Source organism: Ursus arctos, unplaced genomic scaffold (genome assembly GCF_023065955.2).
Source record: "Ursus arctos isolate Adak ecotype North America unplaced genomic scaffold, UrsArc2.0 scaffold_24, whole genome shotgun sequence".
NCBI classification, from domain to species: Eukaryota; Metazoa; Chordata; class Mammalia; order Carnivora; family Ursidae; genus Ursus; species Ursus arctos.
The window spans coordinates 16,467,417-16,479,014 of record NW_026622919.1 but is presented as its reverse complement, the minus strand read 5'-3'; the positions used below and the strand labels follow the sequence as shown (position 1 = coordinate 16,479,014).

General features: G+C 54.4%; 1 protein-coding gene across 31 annotated transcripts in view; it reads left to right on the top strand.

Moving 5' to 3' along the window:
• The window catches only part of MAPT (microtubule associated protein tau), a 95,484-nt gene that overhangs the window by 65,692 nt on the left and 18,194 nt on the right, over positions 1–11,598 (top strand). For 11 of the 31 annotated variants that reach the window (XM_044389157.3, XM_044389163.3, XM_044389156.3 and 8 more), the window contains 5 exons: positions 2,248–2,303; positions 4,939–5,136; positions 6,150–6,276; positions 7,550–7,603; positions 9,524–9,789. In XM_044389157.3, coding sequence (XP_044245092.2) covers positions 2,248–2,303; positions 4,939–5,136; positions 6,150–6,276; positions 7,550–7,603; positions 9,524–9,789 — 701 coding nt within the window. The remainder of the gene's footprint in view (positions 1–2,247; positions 2,304–4,938; positions 5,137–6,149; positions 6,277–7,549; positions 7,604–9,523; positions 9,790–11,598) is intronic. The other 20 variants (XM_057318248.1, XM_057318252.1, XM_057318249.1 and 17 more) reach the window with 3 other exon arrangements.

The window sequence follows — 11,598 nt, the reverse complement described above, 5'->3', positions numbered from 1 at the left end:
CGCCCCACTTTGCACACGAGGAAGCAGTCTCAGGGAGGTAAAGTAATTTGCTGAAGGTCACCAAGTAGTAAGTGACAGAGCCACGTTCAGAATCCAGGTGGGTCTGCTTTGAAAGTCATGCTCTTCCCTGCTCAGCACAGTGCCTTCTGGAAGGTTCTGAAGTATGCCCTTGGAGACCAGAGATGCTGGCATGAGCCTGTCTTCTGCTGCTCTTGTCAATGGACAAAACATCACATGTAGCAGATGGTATGCACACGAGCATTTGGGGGTAGCCCGGAGCCCAAGCTGAGCCTTCGGTCCAACAGCCCCCACCCGTACCCACCCTGCCTTGTGGTAGGGCAGACAATGAGCAAAGACAAAATGTTCCTGTTTGAATCTTCTCTTCCTCCCTTGGGGGAGCCTGGGAACCCCCGTGCTGGGATTGCAGGGGCCTCAGCCCCAGCCTGCTTGGGCACAGCAGCCCTTAGGGAGCTGGAGAGGCGGTGGGGGGAGTTCCCCCGTGTTGGGGTCTCTGTCAGGAAGATGAGGAGGCCAGCGGAGGCCTCATGGCTACTAGTCGGGTGTATTCATACATTTAGGACCTCTAGTGTGTTGGAATTATTTACAGGGCTCAGAAATCCATGTTGCTTGAGCTGTCAATTGCAAACATTTGTTAAATTTTTATAAGATTTTACTTGTCAAGAGAACTTTGAAATGTTGTACATAAAGGAACTTATATTAAAATTTAAGACCCCCCCAATTCCTATATTATCCTATTTTAAAATATCCTAAATTCCAAAATAGTAGGCGACAAATAACTGTGACTTGGCAAATTATAACAGTGTTAACTGAAATGGTGTTTTATTGCATACTGGCTATTTATTGACATGTCCGGGGGGAAAAGGAGTTCTGTGGTCCAGTAAGTTTGGAGAAAAACAGGCAAAGCAGAGTTAAGCAAGGTTTGCCGCAGCAGGACTTGTCAGAGCCTTTAATATTCTAATGCACATTCTAAGCCCCTGAGAAAGACACAGAGTATGGATTTCCCAAATTTACTTGATCTGACCTGCTAACATCTCCTAGAAGAGGACTTGTTCAATAGTACCCAGTTTGGGAAATGCAGATCTAGCAGATGCTTCTGTTGTGACATGGATGGTAATGGTTGATTTGGGCAAAAGACATGAATCAGGTCTACCTGGGGCTCTTATTAAAATGCATATTCATAGGCCCCACCTTGAGCTTACAGAGTCTCACGTGCGCCCAGGAACCTGCGTTTTATCAACCTGTCTTGGTGGTTCTGCTGCGACAGTAATGTGTGACAGTCTCTGGGCGAGATCATCAATCCAGGCCACTCTAGAAATCCAGCCTCCGGCAGCCAGTGGGAAGCTCCAGGAGGCCCCACTGACCTTTTGGCAGGGAGAATACAATATTGAAACCAAGGACGAAAATCAATAATCAATATTCAGCAAAGAATGTCAGCAGAAGGAAGGGAGGAGTTAGGATGCAGGTAGACACGTGGTTTCACCATGGGGTGTGGCTTTGTACACTCAAAAGCAGCAGCGGTTTGGTTCTAAACTTGAGAGAGACCTGTAAAATGTTTGATGGTAACTAGTTTGTAGCTAATTTGGGGAAACAGCAAGGATTAGTCCTCTTGGGAGGGCCCGTAGGTGGCGAGAAGACCCTTCCCAGCTGGGTCAGGGGTGGACCTGGCTTGTCAGGGGGCAGGGCAGCTGGGGCTGGTGACTGGAGCCCCCATTAGCGATCTAGGGGCAAGCTCTGGGTGACAGCATGAGTAGGGGATCGGAGTCCTTCAGGGGGTCGGAGCATAGCTCAGCTGCCCCATCTGTGGCCTGGGGGCCTCCAAATGCCCCTCCTTGGAGTGGGGTGGGTCCCTGCTGGGATAGGCTGACCCTGGCAGACAGGGAAGGAGCCTATGAGAGATGCGGCCTGCACTGTCCACCTTCCCTGATCGCCCCTGTGCCCGCGTGTGCCTGGACGAGTTTTCACCGCACCCCCTCTGCATGTCCCCACCTTCGGCCAGCCTGCTGTCCCCACTTGTCAGGGTGCGCCAAGCAATGACCCCAGTGTGCTGTGTTGATACTAACAACGAGAGACGGATTCAAAGGGAAAGAAAATCCATTGGGTTTCCACCCAGCCCAACAGAACAGAACACATTGTGCCGATCCCGAGAAACCAGCGCAGCTGTACCCAGCTCCTTCCATGAGCTCTGCAAATGGGTGTAACAGACATTCTCATTTTATATCTTATCAGCTCGCATGGTCAGTAAAGGCAAAGACGGGACTGGACCCGAGGACAAAAAGGCCAAGGTAAGCTGATGAAACCGTGAACCTCTGCCGACGTCAAGTTTATCAAGAAGCCATGCTTATCTGAATTTTTATACATGACACGTGGGGAGCCTCGGTCACTGAAGGATGACTGTCATTTAAAAAGTGCTTTGTGTTTTTATGCAAACTTTCAAAATTCCAGCATTCATCCACTTTGATGCTTATGCCGGGGAAGGGCGGTCAGCAGGTGAATGAATTCATGCTCCTCATGGCAGTTCCGGTAGCATAGTTGAAATGAGATGTTCATAGTAAACAAAGATACATTTGAATTTTCCGCAATAAAGTTTGAAGTTTGCACATCTCACACTTCCCACTGCAGATCCAGGCTCAGTGAACATACATGAACACACACATACTTAAGGTGTAGAGAAAATACCACTTATTCAGGTGGCTGAGGGAGCATTGATCAAGGAAGTGACCTCTAACTTAAGGTGGAGGGTTCTGGAAAAGCCCTAGAAGAGGGGACCTATGAGGCAGACAGGGAAGGAGATATAAAGGAGAGTTGCTGAGGAAGGGGTGGGAACAGCATTCCGAGGAGTAGGAACAGCACAGCAAAGCCCAGAAGCATGAAGAGATGATGGGTGTTCTGAGAACTGTAGGCAGATGGGTTGGTTGCTGCCGAGCTCCAAGTGGGACTGATGTATGTTGGAAAGGAGAGTGAGGAAGGGAAAGCTGATACATGCCCTAAATGCTAAGTGGACGAGTGAGCAGCGGTGCAGTAGACACCATTTTGAAATCTTGCCAAGGCTCCAGTTTGACGCCAGCTTTAGTCAGACTTCAACACCAACCTGAGGAACAGTGAATGAAGTGGCTGCTCCCACCGAAAGTGCACGCAGAACCATGCTGGCTTTCTCAGTGCTTCCTGTCAGCTGTAGTTTCCTCCCTTCATGACTTTGTATCTCCTGTAACTGCACAGTAGAATTTCCCCAGGAAAATCCCGCTGTGGCCCTAGATGAAGACCGATTTTCTGTAAAGGCCTCTAAAATTTCCAGTATAAATTCTTCCTGAAACATCTGGGTCTTAATCGTCCCAGAGCCCTGGTGGGGACCTCGGAGGCAGAGGGTAGCTCTAGGAGTTGGGTAGCACGTGTTGCGCCTCCCCTCTAGGACGTCGGGTTTGCCATTACAAGACCCAGTGAGGCAGCTGAGGGTCCTGCACGGACTTGGGGGGCTCTGCCCTAGAGGCGCGAGGCCGTAGCAAGAGCTGCTAGCCGGTCGTGATGCGTGTCAGGGGAATCCCAGCCTCATGCATGCACGCATTCCGTTCATTCATTCATTTGCACACGTGGAGACAACATCCCTGTCCTGGACAGCGAGGGGTCGGATCTTGCACGAACCTGGGCCAGGTAGGGAGTGGTGCCCACAGAAGGGGGCCTTGTGCAGCAGGGAAAGGAGGAGTACCCACCTCCAGTTTTTCTTATCACCATTCCAGGACCTCAGCCTGTGTCTGTCCCCTCACCCTTTTCCCCACCCCTTGGGCTCTCTCCTTGCCAAGGCTGGCCGCACGGAGGGCCTCCTCCATTTTGGTGGGGGATCCGAGGGCGACAAGGAAATAAACTCAAGGTCCTTGCTTGGTAGCTCTGACTCCCTCTTGGAAACACCTCTGGACTAGGCCATATGATTTTATACCTGGAGGTGCGACCCCTCCTCCTCCCAGCTCACCTCCTCCACCAGGGCCCTGCTTCCCAGTCAAAGTCTCCCAGAGCCAGTTAGGACAAACCGTGGGTCCCAACCACTGTCCATTAGTTTCCCTCTCCTTGAAGGGCAGTGCCATCTGAGGTCGTCCAGCCCCATGGCCTCTTGTTGGGTTACCTCACGCAGGCTCTTTCCTTAGGTGGAATGTGTTCAAGAGTGGACATTGGCCAGATTAGCATTTACCAGAGAGAGTGAAGCGTTAGTTTTGAGACTTTAATCAGAAAAGTGTGTGTGTGTGTGCACGCATGCATGTGCACGTGTAACCTGAGGTATAAGGCAGAATCTTTAAGACTTGGGATAGGCACAATCCTGATGTTAGCAAGTGTGATACTCTCAATGTGGCAGAAGAAGGCCAAGGGTTAGCAGGCCAGCATGAGCTCCTCACCTGGAATTTAGTGCTATTTAGCAGAAAGTGGAGCCCTGCTGACCCATGACACACTAGGGATGACCCATGACACACTGGGGATGTTTCTGGAAAAACATCCTAAGAATCATATGCTTTGCTGATCTCCATGAACTTTTCAGGCACGAAACACCTTTAAACCAGTGGCCTCCAAAGTGGCAGGGGTATAGCACAAGAAGATCCAGTGGCCTAAAGAACATTCTAGAACTTCTATCCATTTTTTTTCCCTCCTCTCTTTTAAAAGTTCTGTCATCCATAAGTTTTATAATGTACATCATATGTTAGCATCGTAGTATACGTACTTGACTGATAAATAACCACAAGAACGTTAGGGTGTGTGGACACTTTCGGTCCTTAGTGATAAGAAGGACAGATAAGGGTACTTGATCCAGATAGTTTGGAGATCACTGCTTTAAACCATTACCTGCCTTGTTTATTTTTAGTTACTGTCCTTTTTCAGTTTGTTCCCTTCCCCCATGTGCTGACTTTTATTTTGATTTTATTTATGTTTATGTTTAAGACATCCACACCTTCCTCTGCTAAAACCCTGAAAACTAGGCCTTGCCTTAGCCCCAAACGCCCCACTCCTGGTAGCTCAGACCCTTTGATCAAACCCTCCAGCCCTGCCGTGTGCCCAGAGTCATCTTCCTCTCCTAAACACGTCTCTTCTGTCACACCCCGAACCGGCAGTTCTGCAGCAAAGGGGATGAAAGTCAAGGTAAGGAAACCACCTCTGAAAAGAATCAGGCTGCTCTCGTATGGTTTTCAAACGTATGCTGTTTTCAGCCGCAAAGACCTTCCTTCAGAGAAACTCTTACATAGAAGCACCACGTAGAACAATGAAAATTCTGGTTGAACTGGGACAAGGGGGGCGTGGCACTGTTTTTCCAGCTCCAGTTAGTCCCCTGCAGCTCCTGAGGGGGCCCTGGTTTGAAAATGACCGCCCTAACCAGGAGTGCTTTCAGATCGCCCCCTTGTGGGTCGTATGCAGCGCCAGGCCCAGAGCCTGTCCCGCGAGGGGACTCCCCTGCTGAACCATCCTGTGATCTTTGATGAATGTCAGGGGTTTTTTTTGAGTTTGTGTTATGTGTCAAGGTCAAATCCAGTAACTGCCCCCAGTCAGCAGACACCTTGCACACCGCCTCTCAACCGTTGGCCAGTTCGCTAATTGGCGCTGGAGTTCACCCCCACCAAGGGCTCTTAGCGTGCTCAGGAGTCACAGAATCCTGAGGGTTGTTTGGGAGAGAACAGGAAACTGACCTAGGTCTGTTAGCACCTGCGGTCAGGTTCACCAGTGTCCCCAGGGGTCTCTGGTGAGACCAACAACCATGAGTCAGGTGGATCCCTGTGGAGAGTCGGGAAACGGCTGTCCACACAGGAATGGCCTGCCCATCCATCGGCCCCGGGTGGGTGATGAGCCCAGTCGTCACTCTAAGCTCGGTTACCTTTTTATAAAACATGACAGCACAAGCCATGCTGAGAACTCACGCAGACAGTTCCTCCAGGAGCACACGGTGGTCAGGGCGGTTGGCGATTGGGTGGAGCTATGGGTTTGTGCAGCCGGCACACCCTTGAGATCGTAGAAGACGTTTGTGGCATCTGGCAGGCAAAGGGTCACCCCAATTTTAGCCTCGCTCTGAGTCAAGGTGGTTGAGTGGAGCTTGCATTGACTCTAGGCGATAGTAACCTTTCCCAGTCGTAAAAACCACTGTATCGCGCTTCGGTTTACAGGGGGCGGACGGTAAAACCGGAACGAAGATTGCCACACCCCGGGGAGCGGCCCCTCCAGGCCAGAAAGGCCAGGCCAATGCCACCAGGATTCCAGCGAAAACCACGCCCTCCCCAAAGACCCCGCCCGGTAAGCAGAATGTTCTCTGGAATCCAGGTCAGGGGCAGCGGTCAGTAGGTGCCGGTCTCATCTTTGAAGGCCCCTGGCAGTTAATCGCTGCCTCGAGCTGACGGACCCCTGCAGCTCACTGGGCACCTCAGCGCTCATTCTCCTTTTGATCCTTTCGGCAATTTTCCGAGGTAGGTGTTGAATCCCCGCTTTTGAGTGATGACGAAATCAAGGCCTTAAGAATGTGCACGGATAAGTCTAAGCAGCTCACTTCAAGCATGAAGAGAATGCAGCCGCGTGACTAAGGGGCAGGAAAGGGGTGTGCTGAGTTTCTCTGACCCCAAGCCCCGGGGCCCGCGTGGCGGCTCTGTGTCTCTGGAAGCAGAGCAGCAGCCGGGAGGGGTCACTACGGGTGACCTCACAGCAGATGTGGCCGCTGCACAGCTGAACTTGCTGGAGTGGGCCGGTTGGCAGGACTGGCGCGGCTCGGCTGGGCACCTGCGCTCGTGTCAGTAAAGGCCACCTAGTTCTGAGTACCAGGCAGGCTTCCGGGGAGCGAATCTGCTCCCAGGGGTGCTATAAAGAGTAGCTGCCCTCTTTGGGGAGGAGAGACAGCCAGGCTGAGCTCCTCCCCCTCCCCCCACCCCCAGGGGCCCTGCCCCAGGAGACTGGGTTTGGCTTCTACACAGCTTGGGGGGCATCTGGCCACCTTGGCTTGGGGTGGCGCTCAGTGGCCCGTGGATCTTGTACGAGCCTCGAGAGGCCCGGCCTGGTTCCGGGTGTCTCTGCCGTGTGCCGGCGGGGTGGCAGCTCAGAGCCCTTCGTCTGCATGTTTTTGCGGTGGTGTTTGCCTCCTTTGCCCTGGGGTGATGCCTGCAAGAACGTGCTGCTCACGGACACCGGCTGGATGGTTTCTTCCTGTCTGGAATTCATGTGACAGAAGGCTAATTCACGTAATCGTATTTGAATTGTATGAGTGATTTTGATCTTGCTTTTCTTTGCTCGGCCTTAAGCCAGTTGACGTGTTCACACAACAACTCACAAAACGGGGAATGAGAATGTGCCTTTCTCTTTGGATCGTATCTGCGTGTGCGTGGCAGCTTGTGGGGGGACAGACCTCTGTGGGCCACCTTGACCTGTGTCCTGCCAGTCGGGACCCCTGCTCCCTGAACGCACTCTCCGCCTGGCTCACCTCTGCCGTGTGGCCTGGCTGGTGCCTACAGCATGAAGATTTCACGGAGGCCCCGTTTAAGCTTGATTATAATGAGGCTTTCTGTGGATTTTTCTTTTTAAGCTACCAAGCAAGTGCAGAGAAAACCACCCCCTGCAGGGGTAAAATCCGAGCGAGGTAATTGGGGGGCCGCTTCGCCCAGTGGGGCACGCGCTGTTTGTGTGTGGCTGTTTGTTGGCCTAGGTTTTGAGAGCAGGGATGACCAGCTGCTTGAACCTGAATGCAGAGCCGTCCGTATTCCTGCTCTTGTGGCTCACGCAGATGCATCTGTCTGACGGACTATCCGATTCCCGTGTGTCCTCATGTACCTCAGCCGAGGCTCTGGGGGGCAGGGAGCACGCGTCTCCAGCTGTTGGTGGGTGCTGGAGGCTTGGACCGAGGTGGAGGTGTGCAGTTCCCGCTGCCTTTTATTAATGAGTGTGGGGCGCGCTCGCCTCTGCACCGGGTGCTGGCCCTGGTGCTGCAGCCAGCCTTCAGATCAGCCAGGTGGGCCGGGGCCGCCCTCCCTGTTTTCCAGGTGAGGATGCAGGCTTAGGAGGTTGAGTGGCCTGCCCAAGGTCAGTCTGCAATTAAGAGGTACAGAAAGGATTTGCAGCCAGCCCCAAGTGCCGTGGTCAGCCCGTGCGCCTGCGGGCAGGAGCGGGGGGATGGGGGGCTGGGCCTGGCACAGAGGTCCCTTCCGTTGTTTCCCGATGTTGGCGACCTTATGACTGTCCAACAGACATGGAAATGCAGACTCTAAAAATGGTGATGCTTCCTCTTCCTCTTGACGAGAGAAGTGGCCTTTTTGGGGCTGCCCGGCGCTTCCAACCAAGAGCCCCCCTTCTCCAGGGCGCAGCCTGCAGGTCCTGGTTTGGTACAGATGGTTCCTGGGGCAGGGCCAGGGTCTCTGGGAAGCTTGGAGGCGCCCATAGAGCTCAGGCACCCTCAGTGCGGGTGGCTCACCCGGGCCCTCACCCAGAGCCTCTAGCCCCGTGGCTCTGAGACTCAGACGTGCTCAGGAGTCGCCAGTGAACGTGGGAGGAGCCGGCAGGGCAGGCCCTAGCCCCGGGGGTTCTGTCATCCCAGGTCTGGACGGGCCCAGGAATCTGCATCTTACAGGTCCTGCACCTGACCCGAGGCTCTGGAGATGCGGACGCAGGGATTAGTACCTACAGAGTGCACAGGGTCTGGGACGGGCAGGATGGAAGCAGGCTGAGCAGCCCAGGACCGAGTCCTGTTGGGGAAAGACCAGCTCTAGCAGCCTTCCCCGCAGTTGGGAAAGGTGCACGGCCCGCCATGCATGGGCATAGGGGAAGCGAGTTCTTGGAGAGGGCAGGTCAGGGCAGGGAGGCACAAGGCGGCGTGGCTTGTCCGGAGAGCGAGGAACAGGTGCACCCAGAGCAGGCATACTATTCTAGAGCCCACGTGCCACAGAGAAATTGGGGAGGCTGTGCAGGGGCCTGCTGGGAAAGGGGCCTGGAATTGCTGAACAGCTTAAAATTCACCCAGGGGATAAAGGGTCTAATAGACCCAGACAAGGGTGGCCCCTGGTCCTGTCACTGTGTCATGCTCATTCAGGGAAAAGCCACGTAGTATGGCACTAGGGTTTTTCAGAGTGCATCTGCACGTATCCATGCCTGGCGCCCTCACTGCGGGCATTGCCATTATTCCCCAGTTCCAGTTGAGGCCCGTAAGCTCTGAGAGGTCAGGTGACTTGTCTGAGACCACACAGCTAGCTGGGCCCAGTCTCTTGACCCCAGGGCCATAGGCAGAGTTGGTCTTGGGAAAGGGTACCGGGCGGTCCTCAGTGACTGCTCTGTTTCCTCCCTGGGAGACAGTCTCTGTCCCTACGTGACAAGGCCTGGAAGAAGAGACATGTGTTTAGAAATGAGGTCAAGGGTGCCTCCTGCTACCTTAGCGGAGCCTCTGACCTGCTTCCCACCTGCCTAACTGGCCCTGAGTCTGGGAGTGGGCCCTCGGGACAGGCAGCCCCCAGGGACTTTTCTGGCTCCCACCCACCCCAAGTGCTGGCCTCACTGCCTCCTGTCTCTCCAGGTGAATCTGGGAAATCTGGGGATCGCAGTGGCTACAGCAGCCCTGGCTCCCCAGGCACTCCTGGCAGCCGCTCCCGCACCCCATCCCTGCCAACCCCACCCACCCGGGAACCCAAGAAGGTGGCGGTGGTCCGCACTCCACCCAAGTCGCCATCTTCAGCTAAGAGCCGCCTGCAGACCGCTCCCGTCCCCATGCCAGACCTGAAGAATGTCAGATCCAAGATCGGCTCCACCGAGAACCTGAAACACCAGCCGGGAGGCGGGAAGGTAAGGGTGCACGTTGGGGGGCTGGCTGGGCGTATGCTGGGCCAGGAGGCCGGGAGAACGGGTGCGGGTCCCCCCACACCTGCGGCAGAGGCGGGCAAGGGACTCTGACCCCAGCCCTCACCCAGCACCCCGGTCCCTCCCGATCTCTGCGAGGAAAGACAGCTGTGGTTCGTTCTGTGTTGGGGTCACCACCACGCCGCGAGTGCCCCGCTCAGGGAAGACAAAGTGCTGGCTCTGTCCTTCCCTGTTTGAGCCCCTGCTGACGGGACAGTCCCTGAGATTATGAGGGTGGTTGTATCTCCATGACCTGGGGGCACCCACAGGGCTCCCCAGCCTGTCTTGTTTTTAGAACATGACGTGACCAACCCGTAGGTGAGTGTCTCTGGCGTTTGTTGGACATTTCTTTAGGTTAAGTTTCTCTCTAATCCTCAGTTCTGGGGGAATTTGGGGTGCCATTTTGAACAACCGGTTCTTTGGGGCAAGTGGGCACTCATGAAATCTTTGGGTTTCCTAAAGGTGGAGAACTGTGAGCTTCCGAAGGTCTAAGGTGGTGGGAGGTGGGGACTGACCTGGAGCCCCTCCTCCTCCTCCCCTGCCCCCCCGTTGTATGAGTTTCCCAAGGCTGACGTACAAAAGACCACAGACCGGGCAGCTTATATGACAGAAATGTATTTCCTCACTGTTCTGTATGCCAGAAGTCCAAGATCAAGGTATCGTCGGGACTGGTTTTTTTGAGGTCCCTCTGCTTGGCATGTGGATGGCAGCTGTCTTGTGTCCTCATGTGGTCTTTTGTCTGGGTGTCTCTCTGTCCCAGTCTCTCCTTTCTCTAAGAACACCCGTCATAGATGGGGGCCCACCTCTTGAAAGACCCCATCTCCAAATATGGTCCCATTCTGAGGCACTGAGAGTTAAGACATCAGCATATGAATTTGGGGGGACACAGTTCAGCCCCTAGCAGCCTTCCCCCTCCCAGCACCAGGGCTTGGGGGGATGGAGAAGGGAGAACAGGTGGCTTGTGTGGAGTACAAAGGACCCAGACTCCACTGTTAGGAGCACAGATGTGTTGGGCCTCCCGGGCTTGGGCTGTTTGGGGGGCTATGAGCCTCCTGCTGTGCTGGGGGGATGTTACAGACCCCAGAGCCATCATTTCCCTTTAATCAGTCAGAACCACTCATCTCCCCCCACAGTGGGAGCCCTTGGCACTATTGATGTCCCTCTTGGCTGGGGCCTGGGTCACCATGAAGGGAGAGCGTCTCAGGGCTTTCTGTCCACGTTGGTGCCTTAACCAAAACCCTGTGCTTTGCTCCCCGTGGAGCCTCAGGGCCTCCTCTGGCTTTTCTTCTCTGTGGGGTCCAAAGAGTCCTGCCCAGTTGGGAGGTCTGGGTGCCTCTCAGGGTAGAGGCCTGGGGCTCATGGTCTGTGGTCCACAGGGTGGGCACTGCACCCATGTTTATTTTTCTGTGGTGTTTGCCTTGGCTACTCCTTGTAAAGATGCCTGTGTCCTTCCAGAAGGGGCTCTGGGCAGCTGGGGTGTTGGCTTGAAGTTGACCTCTCTGTGGAGCTTTGCAGGCAGAGGATTGCCAAGGTGGTGGGATGTTCCCACTGGTGTTGGCACACCTCCCTCAGTGCTGTGAGCACCCCACGTGTGCCCTGTTTTCATAGCATTGAGGGACCATTTGCCCCTCGTGCTGAAAAACGGAAAACAACCCCACACAGCCAGCTCTGCACCTACAAGAACAGTGTGTGGCTGTGACCAGCGTCTCAGGACAACTCGTGGCTGCAAGAGGGAAACTCACCATCAGCGTCCCC